We start from the raw sequence: 22,077 nt of genomic DNA, 5'->3' as shown, positions 1-22,077 counted from the left end.
GGAATTGGTTCTGAGGGCACAAGCCCTCAGAATTTCAGAATTAAGTTCCAGAAATATTTTGGAACCTCATTTTTCATGTTTTAAAATGAGATATTTGTAGTATATGCAGGTGGTACAGCAAGGAGATTTTGGGGAGGGTTCTGTGGACTTTTTGGAACAATGGAATTGCTTTATCAACTAAAATGAGAATATTTTAGCAATCCTTCTCATTACTAGAATTCTTATTGAGAGCTGCCACAAAGTAGTAGCAGATAATCACGTTGTACATTTTGAAATAATTTCTCTCTTAGTCATTATAGTGCAAATCTTTGCAAAAGTGGCTTGGCTGTGCAAGTATTCATGACAATGTGAAAGTTGAGTATTTCTGGTGCCTTTATGTTGTATGTTTTGACATGGCCAAATTGTAAAATCTGATCTACAGATAGAGGTCATGGTCCAGACATGCAGTGTAAAGTTCAACAATGAGCTGTGTATCTGCAGACGTAAAAAGAAGGAATGCACTTCAAAATTACTGTGGCCTTGCTTAAATCAATTAATGAATTACTTATTTCATTTCAGGCATGTGATTTTAAAAAAACTCAATCCCACATAATGATGTATAAACACGATACTGATTATTTCTTCTTTAGCATGACTGAGTCCAGAGTAGGTGCACTGTAGAGTTCATTACAGTTGAAGTAGTAACTTATTGTGTATAGATAAGGTCTTTGCGACAGCCTGTATTAGGTTGATTTTTTTGTGCATTATTAGTATTATTTAAAAAGACTTTTTTGTTAGAGTTATGTAGTTGTAATTTATTAATTTACTTAGGAAACGTTATGAAGCCAGGGTTTCTGCTGAAATTTATTATCTTAGTAAACTCTTCTCCCCGCCCCCTCAAGTTTTTCATCAAATCTTTTTCATTTTTGTGAAAGCCATGCAAGTATTTTTAAAAAAGACTAATATGTATTTGAATGTGGCACAGTGATGTTCACTCTAATCAGCTTAGAAGCTATTTTAGAATATAACTCCATTTGTTTTCATACATTATTTATGATTGAAAACTGGAATATTGCAAATATTTATTACTATCAGTTGTACAAATTAATATTTTTGTAGTCTAATTATTTAAAAAGTGATGTATAAAGACTAAACATATAGTTACTGGCTGCAAGCCTGTTTGATGAATCCCCTAGAAAGAGTGAATTTGTCAGCCTGCAGAAACCTCCTTGTGATACTTTCAGTGCCATATCCTTTTGACTTTGGAATGAGTTTGGAACTCAAAATCCCATTGAAACAGGACAACATTTGGCTTGGGAAGGAGGGACAGGAAATGAATTTGACCATGAAACACTGATTTTAAAACATCAACCAGATGAAGAGAAAAAGGGATGCATGGATAAATGTATAATTCAACTGCAAAACTTGATGTTATCATCTGACAGGGAAATGATCTTTAACGTCAAAGATCAGTTAGCAAATCAGCCAAAACCATCTGTTATGACATTTGGTTTCCTTAAGATCCATATTTTCTCCAAGTTCATGGAACTGGCTCAAGTTACCAGGAGTGAACTACATTATGAGTAACACACAAATACTTCTCTACTCACTGGACCATTTGAAGAAAACTAACTAAGGAACTTTAATAACATATTTACTGTGAACAATAGCAATTACCAACAGATACACAGTTACTTTAAAAATATTGTATTGGGAACTTCTGAGGATATTGCAGAAGTGTTGCCCTTACTGTAGTGTATTTAGTTTTGTACTACTTTATATATATCTGATGCAATATCTGTGCCATTAATTTGCAATTATGAAAATTGCATAAGAAATAAAAAGAACCTTTCAAGTTATGTGAATGAGTCATTTAAAAAATACTGGTTTTCTGAATTTAGTTCAAGACAGCCCACACCAGGGTGAGTGCAGAGTATATCAACATCTGTAAGAGATCTTGAGTCTGATGAATTTGTTAGTCTTTAAAACATTTTTCTCTCTGTAGAGAATACTAATATTTGATTTCAAAAGCTGGGCCTTTTTTTTCCTCTTTTAACCATATGAAGCAGAAAAAAAAACCTTCTAGGAGAATTTAGCACATTAATTTATAATGGATAATATAAAGGATTTATATTCTTTTTTTATTATTTTTTTTTATTTACATCTTTTTTTCCTGTGACCTGATATTCTGGGAATACTTTAGAGGAACCCAATTGTATTTTAATCCTACAAATATGTGTTACCACACCACAGTGCGCATGTGGGTAGTCACTCAGGTTTTTGAAGCTGATGGAATGATATTTGCTGAACTGGAAAAAGTAACCAGGAATATCTTCTGATCTCCAGTGATACAACATAGGCCAGGTGTCTCACACAAGAAAATATTGCAGATTCTTTGCATGCAAGTGGATAAACTAGCATAAAGTCCAGCACTTACTTTGATTTTGTGGATATTGTAAATGTAAAGAGGAAAAAATTACTCTGTAATCACATTGGCAATTTCACCAAAGAACTGCAATTACCATGATTTGAACATCATGTAACCCATTACTCCATCCATAATGTGGAGTTCAAACCTGACATCCTGAGCCATTCTTAAGAGAATGAAACAACACTTCTTGTCTGGGTCTGCAGACGAAAGTGTGGTGAACAGCACAGAGGCGGCAGCTGAGACGACAACGTGCGTTCGGGGACAGGGTGAGGGTTACCGTGGCACCGTCAGCACCATATGGAGTGGGACCCAGTGCCAGAGGTGGGACTCCCAGTTTCCTCACCAGCACAACATCACTCCCGAGAACTTCAAATGCAAGTGAGTAAAGATGTGTGGGTGTTATTACTGCAGTGGGAAAAGAGCTGAGTTTTGAAATGTTTACAAGTCATGCCACTCGAGTAGACCATAGGGCCCCTGTCCCTGCTCTGTGTCCTGCATCCGCTCTACCTGCTGAGGCTCAAAACCTTTTGAGCTTGGGAAAATCATTCCTTCAGATCTCAAAGCAGTAGTTCTAGATGAACTTGTGTGAAACCCTAGGGATTTTTATGAACTTTTCTTTCAAGAATATATTCACCAGTTTGATTGTGAAGTGTCAGGATGTATTCCAGACTGGGACCTGAATCCCAACAGTGCTGATATATTACCACAGGTTTTTTTTTTATGGAACTAAAAACTTCTTCACAGTTTGATTGTTGACTTTAATTCAATATGTCCTAATTATTACATAAATGTAATCTTCTTGGCAATAATTAACATTTAGAATATTTGAAAACACTTCTTTTAGTTTTCATATTTTAAATCCTTTTTCTGCTCATTACTAAATTTAGTTGCATCAATTGGACTGCTTTTACACTGGTCATTGAACCTTTCTGTATGGTTCATGAACTCCCAAGATGTGAATAATCTACTAATTTTAGGCAGTTAGTAATGTTTTTTCAGTCCTTTTTTAAGTAAGCATAGAGGAAACCTCATTGACCAGAATGAAGCCACAGCCCAGTTTGTACTAAATATCTTTATTGATGGGTAAATATCAGTAAGAATTACTGATATTTAGTATTAGGCCCATTCTTTCCACAGTCTGTTATCAGTAAGCGCTGCAGATGGAAAAAATACAGTGAAATATGGAGATGCACAGAACATGGCAACAACTGTCAGGAGATGGGGAAATAAAACTTACATTTAAGAGGTTTGACTATTTCACGCAATCTGCAAAAGACATTTAAAGATGTTCCCTTGTGACTTTTACTTTAAAGGTAACAGCTGTATAGAATTTCAACATACACTTTTTTTATTTTCCATGACTCAGTTTCCTAAATGAGTCAGTGATAGTCTACAGCACTCTGTTTCTCCAAACTCAGCAGAGCCATTCAAAGTAGGGAGTTTTAAGCACTTTGGTAATGTTTGTATTTAAAAGCACTTGTAATGTATTGCAGGTGTATCCAATGTCAGTTGCATGCAAATTTTGATGGAGGATCCTGAATGAAAATATTGTTAATCTTCAAATGAAATCGTATATCCCATCAAAACACATCTGCTGAAAATGAATTTCCATAAACATATTCTTATTACAGTTAATTTTTTTTCTGGACACTGTGTTCTTACTGGCTCCTTATCTCCTTGCACTTGACACTGATCAGTAACACGGAGACCTGAAGGAGCCTGTATTTTTGTTAATTCATAACAAAAAACAGTGGACCACATTGGTGGGTTTAGGTTTTCCCTGCTGTGAGCTAACATATTTATTTTTATAGGGATTTGAGGGAGAACTACTGCCGAAATCCAGATGGATCTGAATCACCCTGGTGTTTTACCACTGACCCAAACATCCGTATTGGTTATTGCTCCCAGATTCCCAAGTGCGATGTATCAAATGAACAAGGTAACAGAGGAAAGGGTGATAATACGATTTTAAGTGAATGCTATACTGTTCCAAACAGCAAGTGGACAGGCTTGAAAACTGAAGAGTTGTATCTGTATTATACCTATGTAGTTCTGCTTTGGTTTTATTTACATGTTTGGGATTCATTGTGGTGTAAATGAGATTCATTTCTCAGTTTAATTTTTGATTTCAGCAGGGAAAGCTGCAGCAAAGATTTGATTGGATCTGAATTTTAGAGGCGAATCTATGTATCTACTCTACTGTCTTTACATTTCTTAGTTTGAAGGGTGTTTTTCCACAGCTGAGATGATTTCCTTAGTTCACAGTTTATTTAAAATTGCATATGAGGTTACCAAAAGCGATTTTTTTTCCTTTATTTTTTCTTGCATGTACCTCCTTGTCTAGAAGGGGTTGATCCTCTGAGTTCTTACTTGACTCTGCCTGTGAGGTTCATTCTGAGTCTTCATGGAAATGTTTTTCCCATGAGGTCTTGCTATTACTGTAAGGAGTAGTGTTGCATCCTGAATGGATGTCAATCATAGCATAAACTGAGGCTAAGACCTCAGACTTATAACCATACATCAGGCTGAATTAACAGCTCCATCTTTTAAGTTTTAGCCAATTTTTCATTTCAAAGATTTGAAAAAGTTGCAGTTGCAAGACTTATCTCAAAGAAAGGATTAAACTTTTATACTCATTCTGTGTTTCTTGTAAAGTATCAATTATCAAAAAGTAAAAATTCTGATGAATATGAAATTAAGTGCTTTATGCAAAATGTCTTTGTAGTACTGAACATTTTAAACAATCCTCTTAAAAAGTCTCAAAAAGGCTTGTGATAAAAGCTTATGAATTAAACATGACTTCTGCTGGAGTGAACAGGCAAGTTTTTGAATTACATTAAAATTAAAGTCATGCTGAATTTTTGATTTTGCTGAAGTAATACTTAAGTCTAGAATTATATACTGTTGCCGGTATCTGGAAGATACACAAAGATAAACCGAGTGCCTGTTTTCCGTGGAAGGAGGAATAGGGGACCATTTTTGTTGGATTCGAATAAACTATCTTCTGACAACTTTTAGAATATTCTCTGTGACCCATCTAAATTAATCTTAAACCAACTATTTATCAAAGAAATTTTCCCATTTCAGCTAAATAAGACAAAAATTAAAATGCTACTGTGTTGAGAATGAAGGTCTCAAACAGAAGATTACGTGTGTAAATCTGGAAACAATTTTCTGTTTTTCTTCTGATTTGATTTATACAGTTGTCTGATTAATAGTGTACAGCATTTACTAAATAGAACACTTGTCTTTAATAATTTGGATTACTGATGGAAAGGAAGAATTTTCTTCTCGATGTTGCACAACCACCCTCCACTTTTTTGTCTCAACATTCTTTTTTCCAGATTGTTATCGTGGCAATGGCAAGAGTTACATGGGGAATCTATCCAAGACAAGATTTGGGCTAACTTGTTCCACATGGGACAAAAATATTGAAGACTTACGTAGGTGTGTACATATTAAAAAGAAAGAGATGGTTCAGTGAGTCCTGAATAAATACTGCCTCCAGATGGCAACTCTTTTTCATCTCCGTGGATTCTAAAGTATCCCTTTATGCCCTGGAGTTTTTAATATCTTTGTTTTCCTAATCTTTATTTTTATATTTTTCTCTTTTTCTTCATGTTTAAATATATTGCACGACATGACTTTGTTCGGGCTAACCACTAATTGCTGGCTTTGGGATGTTTATCAGTGTTCAGTTTACTGGCCTATTTTACCCCATCCTTGTCCTTGAAAGTTTGGTGCAATGAGAGGATAGTAGGAATGAGACAGGAAATGGTTATCTCATCAACCTCATCTCATTGCTCATGCTGCTTCAAGGAGGTGGTTGGACTTGAAGTCACCTAACGTCCCTTGCAGCCTGAAATTGACTCTTGAGTCTACAGTCTAGTGACACTGACATCAAATGCCATTAAAAAGACCTGCAATTTCTGTTGTTTATCATTACTTTGGCTTTGTATTCAAGTAGCAGAAATGGCAGGCTACTTTAATTTATTTGTTGAAGTAAAATGAATTAACAGGACTATATATAAAATAAGGGATTCATAAAAAGTTTTGCTATGTATGAGATATCACACACATTAGTGACTGTGATGGAAATGGTTTCCCCTTCATTTTCCTTTAGTTTATGAAGCTGATGCAAATATGTCAGTATTAGCTTTGGTACTTGTTGTTGAGTCACAGTGCTGAACATTTAAGACATTGTCCTCTGGAAGGACTGTGTAAGTCAGGAAATCAGCCTTTGGGGAAGCTGTATTGCAAAAGGCAGACTTCAGTGGTCCTGTCTGGAATCATCACCTGGACTATATGTGTTTCTTCCCACAGATGGTGAGAGAGAGGATACATATTTCAGTGTGCTGCCTGTGCGAGGGAAAGAGAAGTTTAAGCTCCTGCTTTCTGAGAAGCCTGATAATTCTTAGTTTGGTGTGAATGAGACAATATAAACCTACTGGATACTTGATGCAATTGCATTCATCTAATAGAGCACAGATCAGCTTTTCTTTTCTTATTCCCACACATTTTCCATCTGGGAACTTCTTTGGGGAGTTATCTGTCTCACTGCAACAGTTTCCCTGGTTATGGGTGTGCTAGAGGCAGCATGTGTAGTTGGTTATGGACTAAAGAAGCAGTACAGCTGTAACTAAGGAAGCCCATATTCTTGTATCTGACAAGCCAAAAATAAACATCTTCCTCTACTTCAGAGTTTGACCTCAAAATTTCATGTCTGAAGTGCTTCATGTAGGTTTGCAACTTAGGTGACGTATCACTGCAGTTTGTCTGAGTCATTCATCTTTCTCCTTGCCTGCTGCTCATCCTTGCTAACTTTCTTAGTTTGCCTTTCTTTTGCCTTTGATTTAGCTTTGTAGATTCAATGCTCCCTTATATTGTTAACCTGCAGGAGAGGTGACCTGTGCTCCCTAGAGAGGCCTGGAGATGTGCTGAGGGCATCACAGACACTCTTCTAATCAGTATAACGATCCCTCTCGAGGGTATCTAGAGATTTTAGCTTGAGTGGGAGATCTAGAAGCCTTCCATCTGTCCAGTGGACACAGTGCTTAAAATACCAACCAGAGGAAAGTTGGACCCAGATCCAGCAAATATTTGGGTCTCATCTTCTCTTTGATTTTAACCAGCCCTAAACCCTGACCTGTAGGCTTCTCAATCAGCTAATAATACAATGTAGAGCAAAGCAACATTTAACCTTTGAAAATTTGGGCTATAGTATAAAGCTTTTCAACACTTTGAATTTTTTTTCCCCTGTAGGCATATACAAATATTCAGAGAACCAGATGTTAGTAAACTGAAGAAAAACTATTGCCGCAATCCAGATGATGATTTTCATGGTCCCTGGTGTTACACAGATGATCCTCTTGTTCCCTGGGATTACTGCCCTATTTCTCGATGTGAGTACTTGGTATGCCTCAGGCATTGTCAGCTGTGCAGTCCCAGGGAAGCCACAGTGTCACAAGCATATGCACACCTTACTACTGTCATTTGTGGCAGCAGAAAATGTTTGATTCTATCAAGAATCAATTGTGTGTGACTGAGAAGGAGCAGACAGAAGCTGCTTGTGCAATATATGAACAAGGGGTTCTTTTCCTTGACCAGCTTGGAGATTTCAAGACTTATTTATGCAGCAGGAGCACAAAAGGGCTATTACAGATGGTCAAACATTTTCCAGCAGATCTAGCTATTGAATGAGGGCTGGACGGAGACAAAGAATTGTCTAGCGGTCAGATTGCTGGCTGTGGCCTCAAGAAACCCAGGCAGAGTTATCTTCTGGGCTACAAGCTTCAGAGTCTCTTTGTGTGATCTGTCTTTGTAATGTTAGGATAACTCACTATATATATGCTGAAGTATATATGTGTTATAAAGATTAGATTCTGCTTTGGATGTTTATGGGATGATTTAACTCCTGGCAAGAATTAGGAAAATCATGCCTCCAAAATTGAATGTTTAAATCTAAATAGCTTAAATAAACAGAATTAAGAATCCTAGGGAATTCAGTAATAAACTGATGACAAGTAGAAAAAGATAGTTTTATGCTGAAAAATGTGCAATTCACATTTATGTTCAAAATTTTTCTCTTCAGTTCTTATTTCTAAGTTACTTTGCTGTATGTCTTCGGAGAACACTTAAATGGCAAATCAAGCTTTTGAATGCATGTCTGTGATCTCTAGAGGTTAAGGATAATGTTACACTCATTCCTAGAGGCAATCTGCTGCATTTCCTCATAGTCTGAACTCCAGAATCTCTAAGAAGTGGTATTTGAAGTCTCAGGTGATATTTTGGCATCTATGTGAAGAGTAAACAAACTGTGCAAAAGGTTATTTGTGTCAATATAAATGAAGAATAACAGCTGAAGAAATATACTTTTTATTCATTTATTCTGAGTTCATTATTTGGATCTGTGAATTCCTAAGGATATATTCTCAGCAAACATTTGGGGGGTATACAGAATTGGTGAGTAGTACATTTCTGCAGTCAAGCACCAGAGAAGGAATATGCCTGTTTTACAATTATAACTCATATGGACTAGTATTAAGGTACTTTATATATATCTATATCTATATATCTCTATATATGTATATATATATGTATGTGTGTGTATATATATATATGTATATATATATGTATTTGTATAATGATGGAAATCTAGTTGGATGAGACTATTTAAATTTCCTTGTGCAAATTTTCAGCAGCTACACCTGTACCTCTAGCTCATAATGCTGGGTCACTCTGTACATGTCACTGAAGGCAAAAAATTTTGAACCAAGTTTAAACAAACTTGTAACAGGTTTTTTTTTTACTTTGACTAGATGGAAGAACTGAACCAGATTTTGGGGAACATGTTTTGATAAGAATAAGTTTTTGCTGATAGGAACTTAAAATTATTTTTGAATTTTTTTAAGGAATTGAGAATTTCTTTCAGTCTTATTTGGATTTAATCACATGACTTCTAAACTTCCTGAAAGCTTATAGGAAAGTCATAACTTCATTTTTCAGCATTTGCTTGTTTGAATGAATCATGTAAATTGAACATGATAGGCAGCCTGATATCTTCAGGATTCAGCCAAGAAGAAAAATGCTCAACATTCCTATTACAAAATCTTTATTTCTTATTTCATTCTATTGGAATAAAATTCTGCCTTCTTTTTAATCCTTATTAAATACTGCTCTTACAGCATATCGAAGAAATCATTTAAGTTTAAAACTTTTTGAACCATTAAAATTAACAATATGCCATTTGTTGTTGAATTTTACTCTATTCAATTTTTAAATGTATTTTAATTTTGTATTATGGCTATCTTATGTGTCTATCTAGGTGAAGGTGATACAACTCCTACTGCAATCAGTTTGGATGGTAAGTAAGTTTGTATATGAACTGTGCAGTGCATGACTATCCTCTAAGTCTAGACATTTCTTTCCAATTGGGAAACAAGATAAAGGTCAGTTAAAGTTGTAAAAAACCCACCATACAGACTGAGCAAAATTAATTTTACAAGACAAAAATGGGGAATAGTTTTATTATACTCCTTTATCTATTCTCACTGCCATGTCTTGCCAGTGGTGGGATTTGGTAATGAGTTTCAGTGTTTGCTTTTTAACTATGTAAATCTCAAGAAAACTATTTAAATATATGTATTTTATATTCCTTATGGATATTTAAATAGACCTACTCAGCTTCACTGAAGTAGTTTTGATGGCCTAGAAATATATTGCATTAGCACAAGAAAGTTAATCCATAATAAATACTGACGTTCTTGTGGTCCTTATGTGCAACTGTGCAGGTTTCCTACCACTGTTTTTAGTAAAATGTGATCTCTGGACCTGCTTTCAGATACTGCCATTCCTTGTGCCTCAACAAAACATTTGAGAGTTGTAAATGGAATCCCAACACAAACTAACGAAGGATGGGTGGTTAGTTTGACATACAGGTAAATATCACTTTGATTAGAAGGGCAATACAGCTACTAGGATATTCGTTGTAGAACTGTAGAAAGTGTTGACCATAATAAGAATACTTCTACATTGCAGTTAAATTCTGTAAGAGCAGAGAATCAGCATTCCTCTAATGTCAGGTGATGCCATAGTATTCACTCTGCTAGTGAAATACTTTATATGTTCATTATCATCAACTTATACACACGAACCTGCAAAGCACTCATAGTGTTCTGCTCTTGCAATTAGCTACTGCAGACCTTTTCATAACATTGGCTTAGCATTCAGCATTAAACTGTTTATTTTAGAGACTGTTAGAAAAAAATCAAATTTCAGATCAATATTTTCACTTTGATGGCAGAGCATTTAGTTCTGAAGTGCAGGATTCAGGATTTGTACCTGTGTCAAATTGAGCTTTCTCCTCATGTCATTGCATGAAATTAAAATTTATTTGGTATTTAAAAAAAAAAAACAAAAAAAAAAACCATAAGTAGGAGCTATAAGGAAATCCTTTTCATTCTGTGAAACAAGACCCTGACACGTACAGCTTGTGTATAACACATGTATTACATTATGGCAAATCTTTGCTGCTGTGGAAAAGCCAGAAAACAGAATGGCTGTTTCCTATGTTCTTTACTCTGGTTCATAACTCATCAGCTGGAAGTGTGAATCATTAATTTATAACAGGATATATATCATCCATTGGTGCTGGATCTTCTATCATGAAAAAAAAAAAACTATAAAAAACCAGCTTCTTTTGTCTGCTGGGCCAGACTAAAGTAAAGCTCAATTCTATTAGTTCATGATTCATCATCTTTTTTAAAACTATGTTGTAAAAGAGGTATTAAATGAAAAAAGGGAGGAAAGGAAAAGATAAAAAATTTATTTTCTACATCACTTCATTGCTATAGAAATTCTGGGGTGGTCCTTCCCATCCTTGGTAATCTTTGCATCTTATGAGATCCATCAGATCTAAACCTTTCTGGGAGTGCATCAGATGGCTCAGAAAGAAATTTCTAGAGGAAGATCACTATATTACTAGACTAAGTAACCAGTTAAGTGGGCTAAATCACTACCTGGTAAAGTTAATCTTTGCACTGTTTTAAAAATAGCCTTGATATTTGATGAACTTTTAGGCAGGTAAGGTGAATTACATCTGGGTGCCTAAAATTTAAATAGCTATTGTTAGGGTATTTGAATTTTATGCTATGCAATAAAATTCCATGAAACAGATGAGTTCTTAAATGATTGCAGATCCTTTTATGAATAAGGGATTCCTGGAAAACTCCAGCAGCAAAATATATCTTCAAGTATTACATGTGGGCATAAAAATGTAGTTTTATTTTGTGTTGTTACCAAGGAAGCAAATAGAATATTGTCTGAAACAAAATTTTAATGAATGCTGAACTTTCTGCAAGAAAACCTAACTGTACAGTTCAAAATGGAATTGCTCTGTCTGAATGGTGAAGGCTCAGTGAAACTTAGAAACTATTTGTATTTGGTAACCAAAATCAACCTCTAAATTTTAAATTGATCAATGAAATTTTCTTATAAATCCAACCCAGATTCTGTAACCAAGTATATTTAAGTGCATTTAAATGGATTTCATCTGTTTCATGGAACCAGCTCTAAATTTGTCCCACACTTAAATTTGGAATTAACATTTTTATGTGTACTAATGAATCTCCTAACTCAGATAATGAAATTGTGTATGATAAGATAATAAGTGGTACAAACACAACATGGAAGAACATAGTTATACTCCTGATTGCAATATTTTTATAATAAAACATTCTAGAACCTACATTTTAGAAAGACTCCAGCCTTTTGGACCAGATATTTTTCTCATTAACCAAAATAAGATTAAAAAAACTAAAAAGGCAAAGCTCTGTGTTATCCTGCTGTCTTAGAACTCCATATATAGTCTGGTATCTATCCAGTAGTTCTTTGCAAAGCTTTGAACATTTGTGTGATTTGAATTTATAAATTGTGAGATTTTAAGCTTTTCCCAAATTGCTGACAATTCTGATTCACTTTCCGAAGAGCTACAGAAAATAAATGTGATTTTGGAGGCACAAAGAAGGAAACTAATTAATCTACATTCCACAGTATTTCTTTTTTTTAAAGAACTGTCATGCTTAATTGCTTTAATTTTACTTGATATATTATGCTTCAGGTTTTCTATAATCACATGTTGAATGTCATACACTGCAGATTGTTTCCAACTGAAGTACGTGGGGACGCAAATCTCATAGGGCTTGTAATCAAATAGGAACTCTCCACCTTGAGGTCAATGCTTTGAATAATACTTACATGAATAATGACCAAATGTTGTTTACATCTGGTGGCAGTTTGGGGACTTGCTTGAAAGTTTCAGTCCAGTTCCTGTTACAAAGAATTGACCTTTTTTTTTTTTTTTAATTTTAAATTAGGTGTCTTATTACAAATTCAGCTTTGAAACCACTAAATGAACAGAGTAACTGAATTTGTCTTTCTTTCTGATTTCTGCACATTGGAGTAAAGCTCTCCAAAGTCATGTTACTCTAAGTGTTGAAACTGTAGAGCAAAGGGACAGAGACAAGTTTCCTCATGTTGTCAGTCTGCTACTTTTCACCAGCCAACATGTGTGGGGAGCAAAGCACTCTTTAAAATTTTGACTGTGTAGAAACTAATACTATGTTTTTTCGAGGGTTTTTTTTAAACCTTTTTTTCTTTTCTTTTCCCCCCCTAGGAATAAGCATATCTGTGGTGGTACTTTGATAAAGGAAGAGTGGGTTCTTACAGCAAGACAGTGTTTCCCTTCTCGGTACAGTAGTCTGTAGCTTTGCAATATTAAAATCCATCTATTTTCAGGAACTTATCAGCACAACGCTTCTTCAACTTGAACGCAGCAGTTTTCCCTCCTGTTTGGCTTTAACACTGCTTTTTTGATATAAAAGGCCTGTGGGACCTTGGTATTTTCTGTTATTGTTGCTGTAAATCTAGATAGCCCTGGCTATTTTACATGGAGGCATAAATAGATTTTCCAAGTGTCATGGTTAGACAATTGCCTTTTTATGAGAATAATCTCATGCTTCTGCTTAACTGGACAAAATAAAATAGACAACTTGGGTAAATCTAAAAAAGTTCAGAGGTTCATACTGTCCAAGGATTTTAATATTTGGATACTATTATGAAACAAAAATTAGATTTTAGTAACAGTTAAAATTATGTAATGGCTTCAGGCCAAAACCTTACATCCAAGCATGTTGATTTTGGAATAGCAGTTGGCAGCATGGAGCCATTTCTGCTGAAGAGCATTAGTTAAGATCTTCCAGAATAATCATATTAAGCAGAGTTTTTTTAGTTATTTTATTATATAGTCAGCAAAATCATAACCAACTTTCCCTCATTTAGGTACAAAGATTTGAAAGACTACAAAGCCTGGCTTGGAGTCCATAACATCAAAGGAAAGGGAGAGGAGAAGCGTAGACAAGTGCGGAATATCTCCCAGTTGGTATATGGCCCTGCAGGGTCAGATTTGGTCTTACTGAAACTTAGCAGGTTAGTAGCTGCTATTGTGAATTCTGGGATTTTCATCTGATGGGTGGGATTCTTCCTAAGAGATTTGCAGGTTTATTGCTCTACTGTCTCCAATACTACAGATGCTGTCTCCATGGAGTAAATTTCCAACTGAAAGAAATTTTGCTTGGTATATGCAGAAGTGCAGGTCCATCTACATTACTCAGAAAACAGATGTCACTCCTGAAAAATCATGCCTACACTTTTTTTCCTGATAACCATGTTTAGGTTTGTTGGGAGATTTAAAGAAAATCCACAAAGTACTCACATGGACTAGTATATGGTTTTAATTTATAGAATAAGCAGCAGATTGTAGCTGAGATCCTTGTGTGTATATAAGCTTTCAAACTTTCTCCACTTTAACAAACCTATATATTCAAATGAAATGCCATCACTACTTACTTTTAAGATTAAAACACAAGTTAAATAGCATAAAAGTGGTGACAGCATTTCAAGAATTTTTTTGACAGTTAGGAGCTGTAGTACAAAAAATAGGTAGAAGAATCCATCATATTCTTCAAAGACAAAATGAATGGAAAAGTATTGGCACAGTTTTTAATTGCTGTGGTCTATAATAGGCAATGTAATTTTTAAAATGCATTTTAGAAGGTTAAGTAAAATCCTTTTTTTTTTTTTTTTTGTTTTTCCTCTTTTCAGACCTGCTATATTGACAAATTTTGTAGAAATAATCCGATTGCCCATTTCTGGATGTACCATTCCAGAGAAGACCAGCTGCAGTGTTTATGGATGGGGATACACTGGATGTAAGAAACTATTTTTAAAAACTAAATGAATACGTTGACAACTTACTTCCTCTTGTCATTATAGGTGAGGCTGCTGGTATTGCCTGATGCCACAGTTGTCCAACACTTCTTGTTATAAAATAGAATTGGGGTTTTTTTTCTAATTTTGTAGATCTCTGAGCCTGTTATCCAAGTTAATCTAATATGAAATATTTTCCACTGGTGTCTCCTTTTTTTGTTATTTTTTCAGTGACAGGAAAAATGATTCAACATTTCAAGGAATGAATGAATTAAAGAAAAATACTGATCTACATGTTAAAAAAAAAAAATAGAAGAATTGCTCTGCAGAGTTTTCACAGGGTTTTTTGACAAACTCTTTTTCATCTACTTGAGCAGTCTCTTTCTGTAACCCAAAGCAGGCCTCTGTGGAAACACTAATACAGAAACATATAATTAAAGAGTTTATTAACATGCACAATAACTGAACTAGGGATGCACAGACAACCCTAAGTCTGGCATTTCCTAACTTTTGAGAACTTGACTTTGCAACCTTACTAATGTTTACTAAACACAGTTTTGTGTGAAGAAAATACAAATATGTGGGAGAACAGACATTTATTTAGTCTAGTAAATGCTATATCTGGCTAATTATGTGTTGATAAAAAGTTAATAGCTGCCAGTTGACAATAATTACTCCAATATTTACTGTGCTCAAATGTTGTTTTGCCACAGACCCTGAGTAAGCAGCAGCAATATACTCACACTGTCCTGGAAGCAGAGCAGAAACTAGGCTGGAATTCTGAGGCTGTCTTCCTTGTAGCCACTACTCTGCCATTTCTTTGTGGGTGGCAATTAATCTGTACCAGCCCTCTCCCAAATGACTGCCTTTGATGTTCCCAGCATGCCCATATTAGCCATCCTCTGGGGGCATCGGCTGTCTGGGGGACAGGGACATCGGGCTGGAGCACAGTACAGCATCACAGGAAAGCTTGGCTTAGGAGAACTGATAAGGAATTTGCAATGCTGTGGAGTTATGTAATACAGTAAATACATAACATCTGTCATCCAAGGACTTTGTGCTAATATTTTATGCACTACTTATTATAATCCTCACAGAATCTCGGTCAGGGAAGGAAGAAGTGTTACATCCACTTTTTTCAAGAAAACAGGATAATAACTCAGTGGAGGGCAAGCTTGGCATTTTCTTTTGATGGCTGTGCAGAGAATGGGCAGGTCCAGACCCTTTATTTATCTTTGCAGCTTGTACAGGCTTGTCTTTCAACATGTAGAACAAGAGTAAGCTCCACAGGGCTCCTGCATCCTGACCTTCACACTGATGAATGGAGATTGCACAAGGCTGTGGCTCTGCCCTTGCAGGCACAAAGTCATTCAGGGTAGCTGAGCCAGCACAGAATAAGAAAAACTCCACTCTATTACAGTCTTTTTCAAGTCACATGTCCTTCCCTAGGCCATGGCAGACACTGTTACACATTAACTCATCTTTAAGGCAGGGAGAAGAATCCTCCATCCACTGATGGAGTGATAACATTTTCAGGCTCTTTTTCTGATTTCTTTGATGTCTGGGCAAGCTGCTGGTGAGCTGTAGAGTAAGCCCAGTTACCCAACCCTTTATTCTAATACTAAAAACTTGTCCAGATATTCTCAGAGAACTGAATAGACATGAAAACCAAACAAATGTCTGGCAAATCCCATTTGCAGAAAATATAAGAAATCCAAAATACAAAACCATGATAATAGTGGGGATAGACAAAAATGTGAGTATTGGAGAGAAAGTACAATAACTGAAATTACATGAATAAATTTATCTAGACTGTATCTTGAAACACTTTTTTTCCCCCTAAAATAGAATAACTTTTTTGTTCTCTTTTCAATTGTAGTAGTTAACTATGATGGCCTTCTCCGAGTAGCAAACCTGTTTATTTTGGGAAATGAGAAGTGCAACCAATATTTCAAAGGGAAGATCACTGTGAATGAGTCTGAAATCTGTGCTGTGGCTGAAACCATAGGTGCTGGGCCTTGTGAGGTAAATATCGCATTTCCTAATACATTTTTAGGATCCTAGCTATTTCTTTGCCAAAAAGTAAATTACTGGAGGTTTTTTATAATTATTCTCACTGCACTAAACTTTTGCATTGGAAAATGATTTGTGCTGCAAGTGTTCTATTTTATGTCATTGTACAGAAATTGCTTCAATTTCACTGTGCTACCACATATTGGAAGATTTATGTGAATCTTAAATATACTCATACAACTAAAACACTTCACTAGACTGAGACAAATTTGTATTCTGTATAATAAGGACTAAGGTGAGCTCTGTGGCAGCAATAGTTGTGTGTTTTGATTGAGTAGAAAGCAAAAGCTGGAGCAAATTCACCTTCATATTTAGATGAGGTATTGCATGCAAAGTACATAACAGTCAGTACTCAACAGAGTTGATAAAGTTAGGAAGGAAGGAGAAAGATCCAAAAATATACTGAGGTTTGTATCAGTCAGAAGGCTGGAGCTTTTTGGTCTCTGTAGTCTAGCCTGAGAAACATACTGGTGAGGACAGGAGAACTACTTCACTGATCATATGGTTTGATACAGTTGTTTTGCTTAGCACTAGTTTTGATGATGGAGAAAAGACATCTGAGGCGAAAAACTGTAAATAATTTATTACAGGAAGATATAATCTTTTTTTTTCGGTGGAAAATCTGACTGAGGATATCTAGAAGGAGGGAAGTCATGAACATTATTAAGTATTTATTACCTGGAATAGAATTGTTGATTTCCTAATACCAATATTAACCATAGAGTGAAATTTCCCTACCCAAGGGTACTACCAAACCATGGGGAAGAGAGGTCATCTTCATAAAGCTGAGGCTTCTTCCATTTGTTATTAATATTCCATGGGATCATTTTTTGTTGCAAAGTATTTTCTTCAAAAAAAAAAACTTAATTGTAAATGAGGTCTTAGACTTGTCAAGGCCTATAAATGAAACATCTGCGTGTAAATCTGCTGGGGATTCTGCACTTTGTTTTTCCCTGCAAGAAGAAATGGACTGAATTAATATTAGCAATCAGTCTTAATCACTGAGCAGTTTCCTGCTCCCTAAGTTCTCCTTTGAAGCTACTTTCCTCAGCAGAGAACAGGCAGAAGAACAAAATCAGATTGGCAGGTGAAACTCCACTCCTGAAAGTGTTTTATGAGCCTCTCTGATGGTGCTGACATAGTTCATTGTTCATGTGGGAACTAGTCTGCCGTCAGTCAGAAAAAATCCCAAACCAAATAAAGGTCAAGCATTGTTGTTTCTCTGGTGATCCAGAGAGAATGCAATGCTAATTGTGAGCTTTCATTTTTTGAAACAATGACTCACTATCTGATATGAGCATTTGCTGTCTAGTTTTGCAGTGGGTTTGCTGGGTCCAGTCTACCTTTAGCCTGGGTAGAAACTGCAGTACCTATGTCCAAGTCCCAGATCTGTGTGATAGTATCTAATTCTGATCTCAGTGGGTCATACTCCAAATTTTCATAGAATGCATGAACTGGTGTATGGGAGTCTGATTCATTCAGAATAAAAAAAAAAAAAAAAAGTTTTAACAACTTATGTCTCAATGCCTAAAAAATATTACCCTTTATTATGTTTGTTATTCTCCCCTGCCTATTAGTACATCTAGATTCTCATCCTAGGGCCTTGCAAGATGATTGACTGAAAGAAAAATACTAACCTGACTTTTTCAGTAGTCTTTGATGCAAAGCCTGTGATCATAACAAAGATATTTATCAGTCAACTCACATTCTGCTCATCTGGTTTATATTTGCATAAACAAATATTAGACTTGCAGGTAGCTTAAAGAGGTGAATAAAATCTGGTAGTCTGAAGTCACTAGAATCACATGTAAAGATGGACCACAGAGCTTAATTTGCATGAAAAGGAACAAAATATCAGAGGCCAACTTTGTCATTGGTTCTCATAAGTTCTGATTATGAAAAAGATATTGGAAATTGGTGTATGTCCTGTGTCAAGAAAAACACTATTGCCTGTGTGCACCCTGTCATCACCAAAAGGAACCATTCAGTAGTAGACAGGTGGGAGCTGTGTCTTGAAGCATTTTGAGAAGTGACATTCATTGTGTTCATTTTTCCTAGCGAGATTATGGTGGTCCCTTGGTTTGTGAACAAAACAGGCTGAAGATAGTAATTGGTGTCATTGTTCCTGGCCGTGGATGTGCCATTCAAAATCGTCCTGGGATTTTTGTTCGAGTCTCATATTATTCCCGGTGGATACACAAGATTATGATGACCTACAGAAAACCCTGAAAAACTCAACAACTTCCACTGAAAGATTTTGGACAGCATGTAACTAATGTGTAATGTAAAGATCAACAATTTTTTAAGTACTTGATAGTCAAGTTTGTTGAGCTTCTTTTAATATTTATGGGTGTTTTTGGTGTTTTTGTCTATCAGTGTTGTTTTATAAATGTTGGAGTGACTTACAATATATGCAAGTATGATGACATATCTCCTGAAGATACTTGAATGGATAAACAATTTTGCAAAGACATTATTACTGGATGATAAATGGTTTTGTAGAAATAGATCGTATGACCTCTTTTATGCTGCTCTTCAGACTATATTAGAAGGAGAAACAAATTATAGTTCTACTTAACACATCTTATTCTTTCTATGAGCCATATATTTCTCTTCATATATGACAAAAGCCCTACTGAGAGATATATGCATCTGTCAAGGACAGCATTTATGATCATATTTCTCTTTCCCCCTTATAAGAGGTCAAAGATTTCAGTATTTTATTAAAAAATAATATCTTTAGTAAGTAACCTTTTCATTTTTGATGGACTTTGACAAGCCTGCCATAAGCAGAGTTCTCATAGAAGTCACTACCACTTTCTTTTACACAGTGCTTACAGACTAGTTCTGCACTTGATTCCTTCACTGTATATGTGGTCCTGTAATAGATATCTCAAACCCCATTTGGGTTAGCAAAATATTGATCATTTTGACCCAGAAATAACTGTGGATTTACAATGCTAAAGATAGTTTGAAAAAGTAATCCTGGTTAGCTATTGGAAGACTTTAGGCATTAAAAGAAATTTAAATCAAATATGCCCAAATCTTTCTAAACAGAAAAGTATTAAAAATTCTCTGGTTCTAGTTATTTCATGAAACTCTGCATTTACAGCAGGAAAAAGAACAGTTGAACCTGGCACCTGGCTGAGAGACTTAAGACTGGGAAAAGTAAGTTATACATTAATAGTTGAGAACTTCAATAAAACCTTAACTAGATTTGGACAAAATTCTTTCTTTTGTATAATTCCTTTCAGGATAATAAAACAATTGCAGAGATTGATATGATCTTTTATTTAATATGGACAACATCACCAATAGTTTTGTTGCTTGTTTCCTGCCTTTGTATAGGACAACCATTTTCCTTTATGCTGACAGGGGAAAAAAAAAAAAAAAAAAAATCATCATCTGTGAAAAGTGCTTGTTCTCCTGTAGGCACTTAGTTTTATGTCTGGAAGTATTGTACAAATATGTTGTTATAGGTGGCACTGATTACCCTTTGATTTCTGGAAAATTGATACAACATATATCCAATCGCTAGTTTTACTACTGTACATGTAATTGCATAAATAACAGCACTGTTACTTCACTTGTGACTGTGTAAATTGAAAATGTTTCCAGCAGCATTTGGTCTGTGTATCACACCTAACTACATAGCCACGAGGCTGACACCATGGTGTATACGTACAAAAGGACATTTCACACAGAAGATGCAGGGTTGAATTCTGTCCTGTCAGAAGGCAACCACTCCAGGGGAGCTGTCTTGGGAGACAGGCCTCATCATGACTCACCAAATTTTCTTCAGTAGTGCACTTTGACTTCAACGGGACTCACACATTCTTACATTTCCTGGTGAGCTGGGATGAGTTTCAGCCCATGCTTAAGTGGCTTGGCTTGCTGATATTTGTGTCACATATCCAGTGGATTCTACTGGCACATAGGAAGAAGTCTTTCAGCAAGCAGAGCTTCTGAAATTCCTCCTGATGTAAATAGTCTCTTTGGACAAGATATGACCTCTCTGTACAGCAGATTCAAGGTTGTGGATGCTACGCAGACAGTCTGTCTCGATCTATTCTGGCCACCTCTGAAGGTTTTATGCTCCCTTTGACCTCTCTTAATCACAAGGCCTAAAGAGAGCAGAATTTAGCCTGTTGTATTTACACTTAATTATTGTCATGTAGGTGAAGAGTGTATTCGTACTAAGTATATACTGACCATATCTTATTGAAAGGATTACATTTTTGAGAGAGACTTTTAAAAAACTCCAAGTGAGTTTTGTTCTCAGCCACAACTAGAATGTGGATAAAACATACAATTCCATGTTCACTCTTTGTAATCTAAGAATTGTTATGTGCTCACTGTATTATATTTGCAGGAATTTTGTTATGTCTAGCTAAAAAAATCGAATCCTAAAATATTTTAGTTATAAGCTTCTGCTGTGCAGAAGACTGTGATTTTTTTATATATATATCACACACACACATATATATATATATGATAAAAATACTGTTTTTTGTTAGACAATGTGTAAGGATTTTTACCTGTTTGTTCTGGGCAGTGCCTCAGTAAAATAAATTGCGCAGAGTTGATGCTCCAGAACTTGACAAGTTTGTATGCACTTGCTTACTGGGTAATTATGCTCTCCCTATCTCAGAATGGAGGGCACCTGAGATCCTGAAGAGCAAGGGAAGAGAAGAATAATGATATGTGGTAATGAATCTGTACTTCATTTATTCCTGTGAATATTTCTTGTTGGTACCAATGGTACCGTACCAGGCAATTGTTATAACTACAGGACTCAAGAAAGGAAACTCTATAGATATTTTTTCACTATTCTAATATTTTTTCTCTCTGCTATAACAAGGGAACCTGAACTACATCTAAATTGCTGAAAAGCCTCTTACTAACTTCAGTGGGATCTGAACTTTACTTCGTAAATGTGATTTTAATCAGGTTAGAATAAAGGGTACAGAACTTAAATTCTAATTTAAGGACATTCTTAAACTCTGTTTAATTTCATTCTCATTCTTCTTGCTGTAACTAATCCTTGATCTCTGAAAGGTGTAATGTCTGGATATAAAATCTTGGAATTGAAACCTAAGAGCTGATTTTGTGCAACTGAAGTTAGTTTAACTTAATTACTGTTTTCTTTGGGCATTGGAACTGGCTTCTTCCTTTTATTAAAGAAAACATTTTTCCCTTAAAAAAGTTTTTTCCCTTATCTCTTTTTCTCTCACAAACCTCATGACCCTCAGAGAACAATGTAGCTCTCATTGGGAATGTACTGGTCTAGATTTTTGCTGCTACTGCTGAAATCTTCTTTAGTTTAAGAT

General features: G+C 35.5%; 1 protein-coding gene across 3 annotated transcripts in view; it reads left to right on the top strand.

Moving 5' to 3' along the window:
- The window catches only part of HGF (hepatocyte growth factor), a 54,841-nt gene extending 34,717 nt beyond the window's left edge, over positions 1-20,124 (top strand). For 2 of the 3 annotated variants that reach the window (XM_042018472.1, XM_042018471.1), the window contains exons 8-18: positions 2,614-2,788; positions 4,222-4,349; positions 5,755-5,857; positions 7,673-7,812; positions 9,735-9,773; positions 10,251-10,347; positions 13,083-13,157; positions 13,748-13,894; positions 14,570-14,676; positions 16,554-16,699; positions 18,806-20,124. In XM_042018472.1, coding sequence (XP_041874406.1) covers positions 2,614-2,788; positions 4,222-4,349; positions 5,755-5,857; positions 7,673-7,812; positions 9,735-9,773; positions 10,251-10,347; positions 13,083-13,157; positions 13,748-13,894; positions 14,570-14,676; positions 16,554-16,699; positions 18,806-18,976 — 1,328 coding nt within the window. In that variant the 3' untranslated portion in view covers positions 18,977-20,124. Of the gene's footprint in view, positions 1-2,613; positions 2,789-4,221; positions 4,350-5,754; positions 5,858-7,672; positions 7,813-9,734; positions 9,774-10,250; positions 10,348-13,082; positions 13,158-13,747; positions 13,895-14,569; positions 14,741-16,553; positions 16,700-18,805 lie in introns of those variants that run through there. The other variant, XM_042018473.1, reaches the window with a different exon arrangement.
- Positions 20,125-22,077: the final 1,953 nt, after the last annotated feature.

The sequence above is a fragment of the Corvus kubaryi genome, unplaced genomic scaffold, assembly GCF_017639235.1.
Source record: "Corvus kubaryi isolate FWS band 111438036 unplaced genomic scaffold, C.kubaryi_AGA036_p1.0 137, whole genome shotgun sequence".
Classification (NCBI taxonomy): domain Eukaryota; kingdom Metazoa; phylum Chordata; class Aves; order Passeriformes; family Corvidae; genus Corvus; species Corvus kubaryi.
Note: the sequence above shows the minus strand (reverse complement) of the source record. Positions and strands in the feature narration are given on the sequence as shown.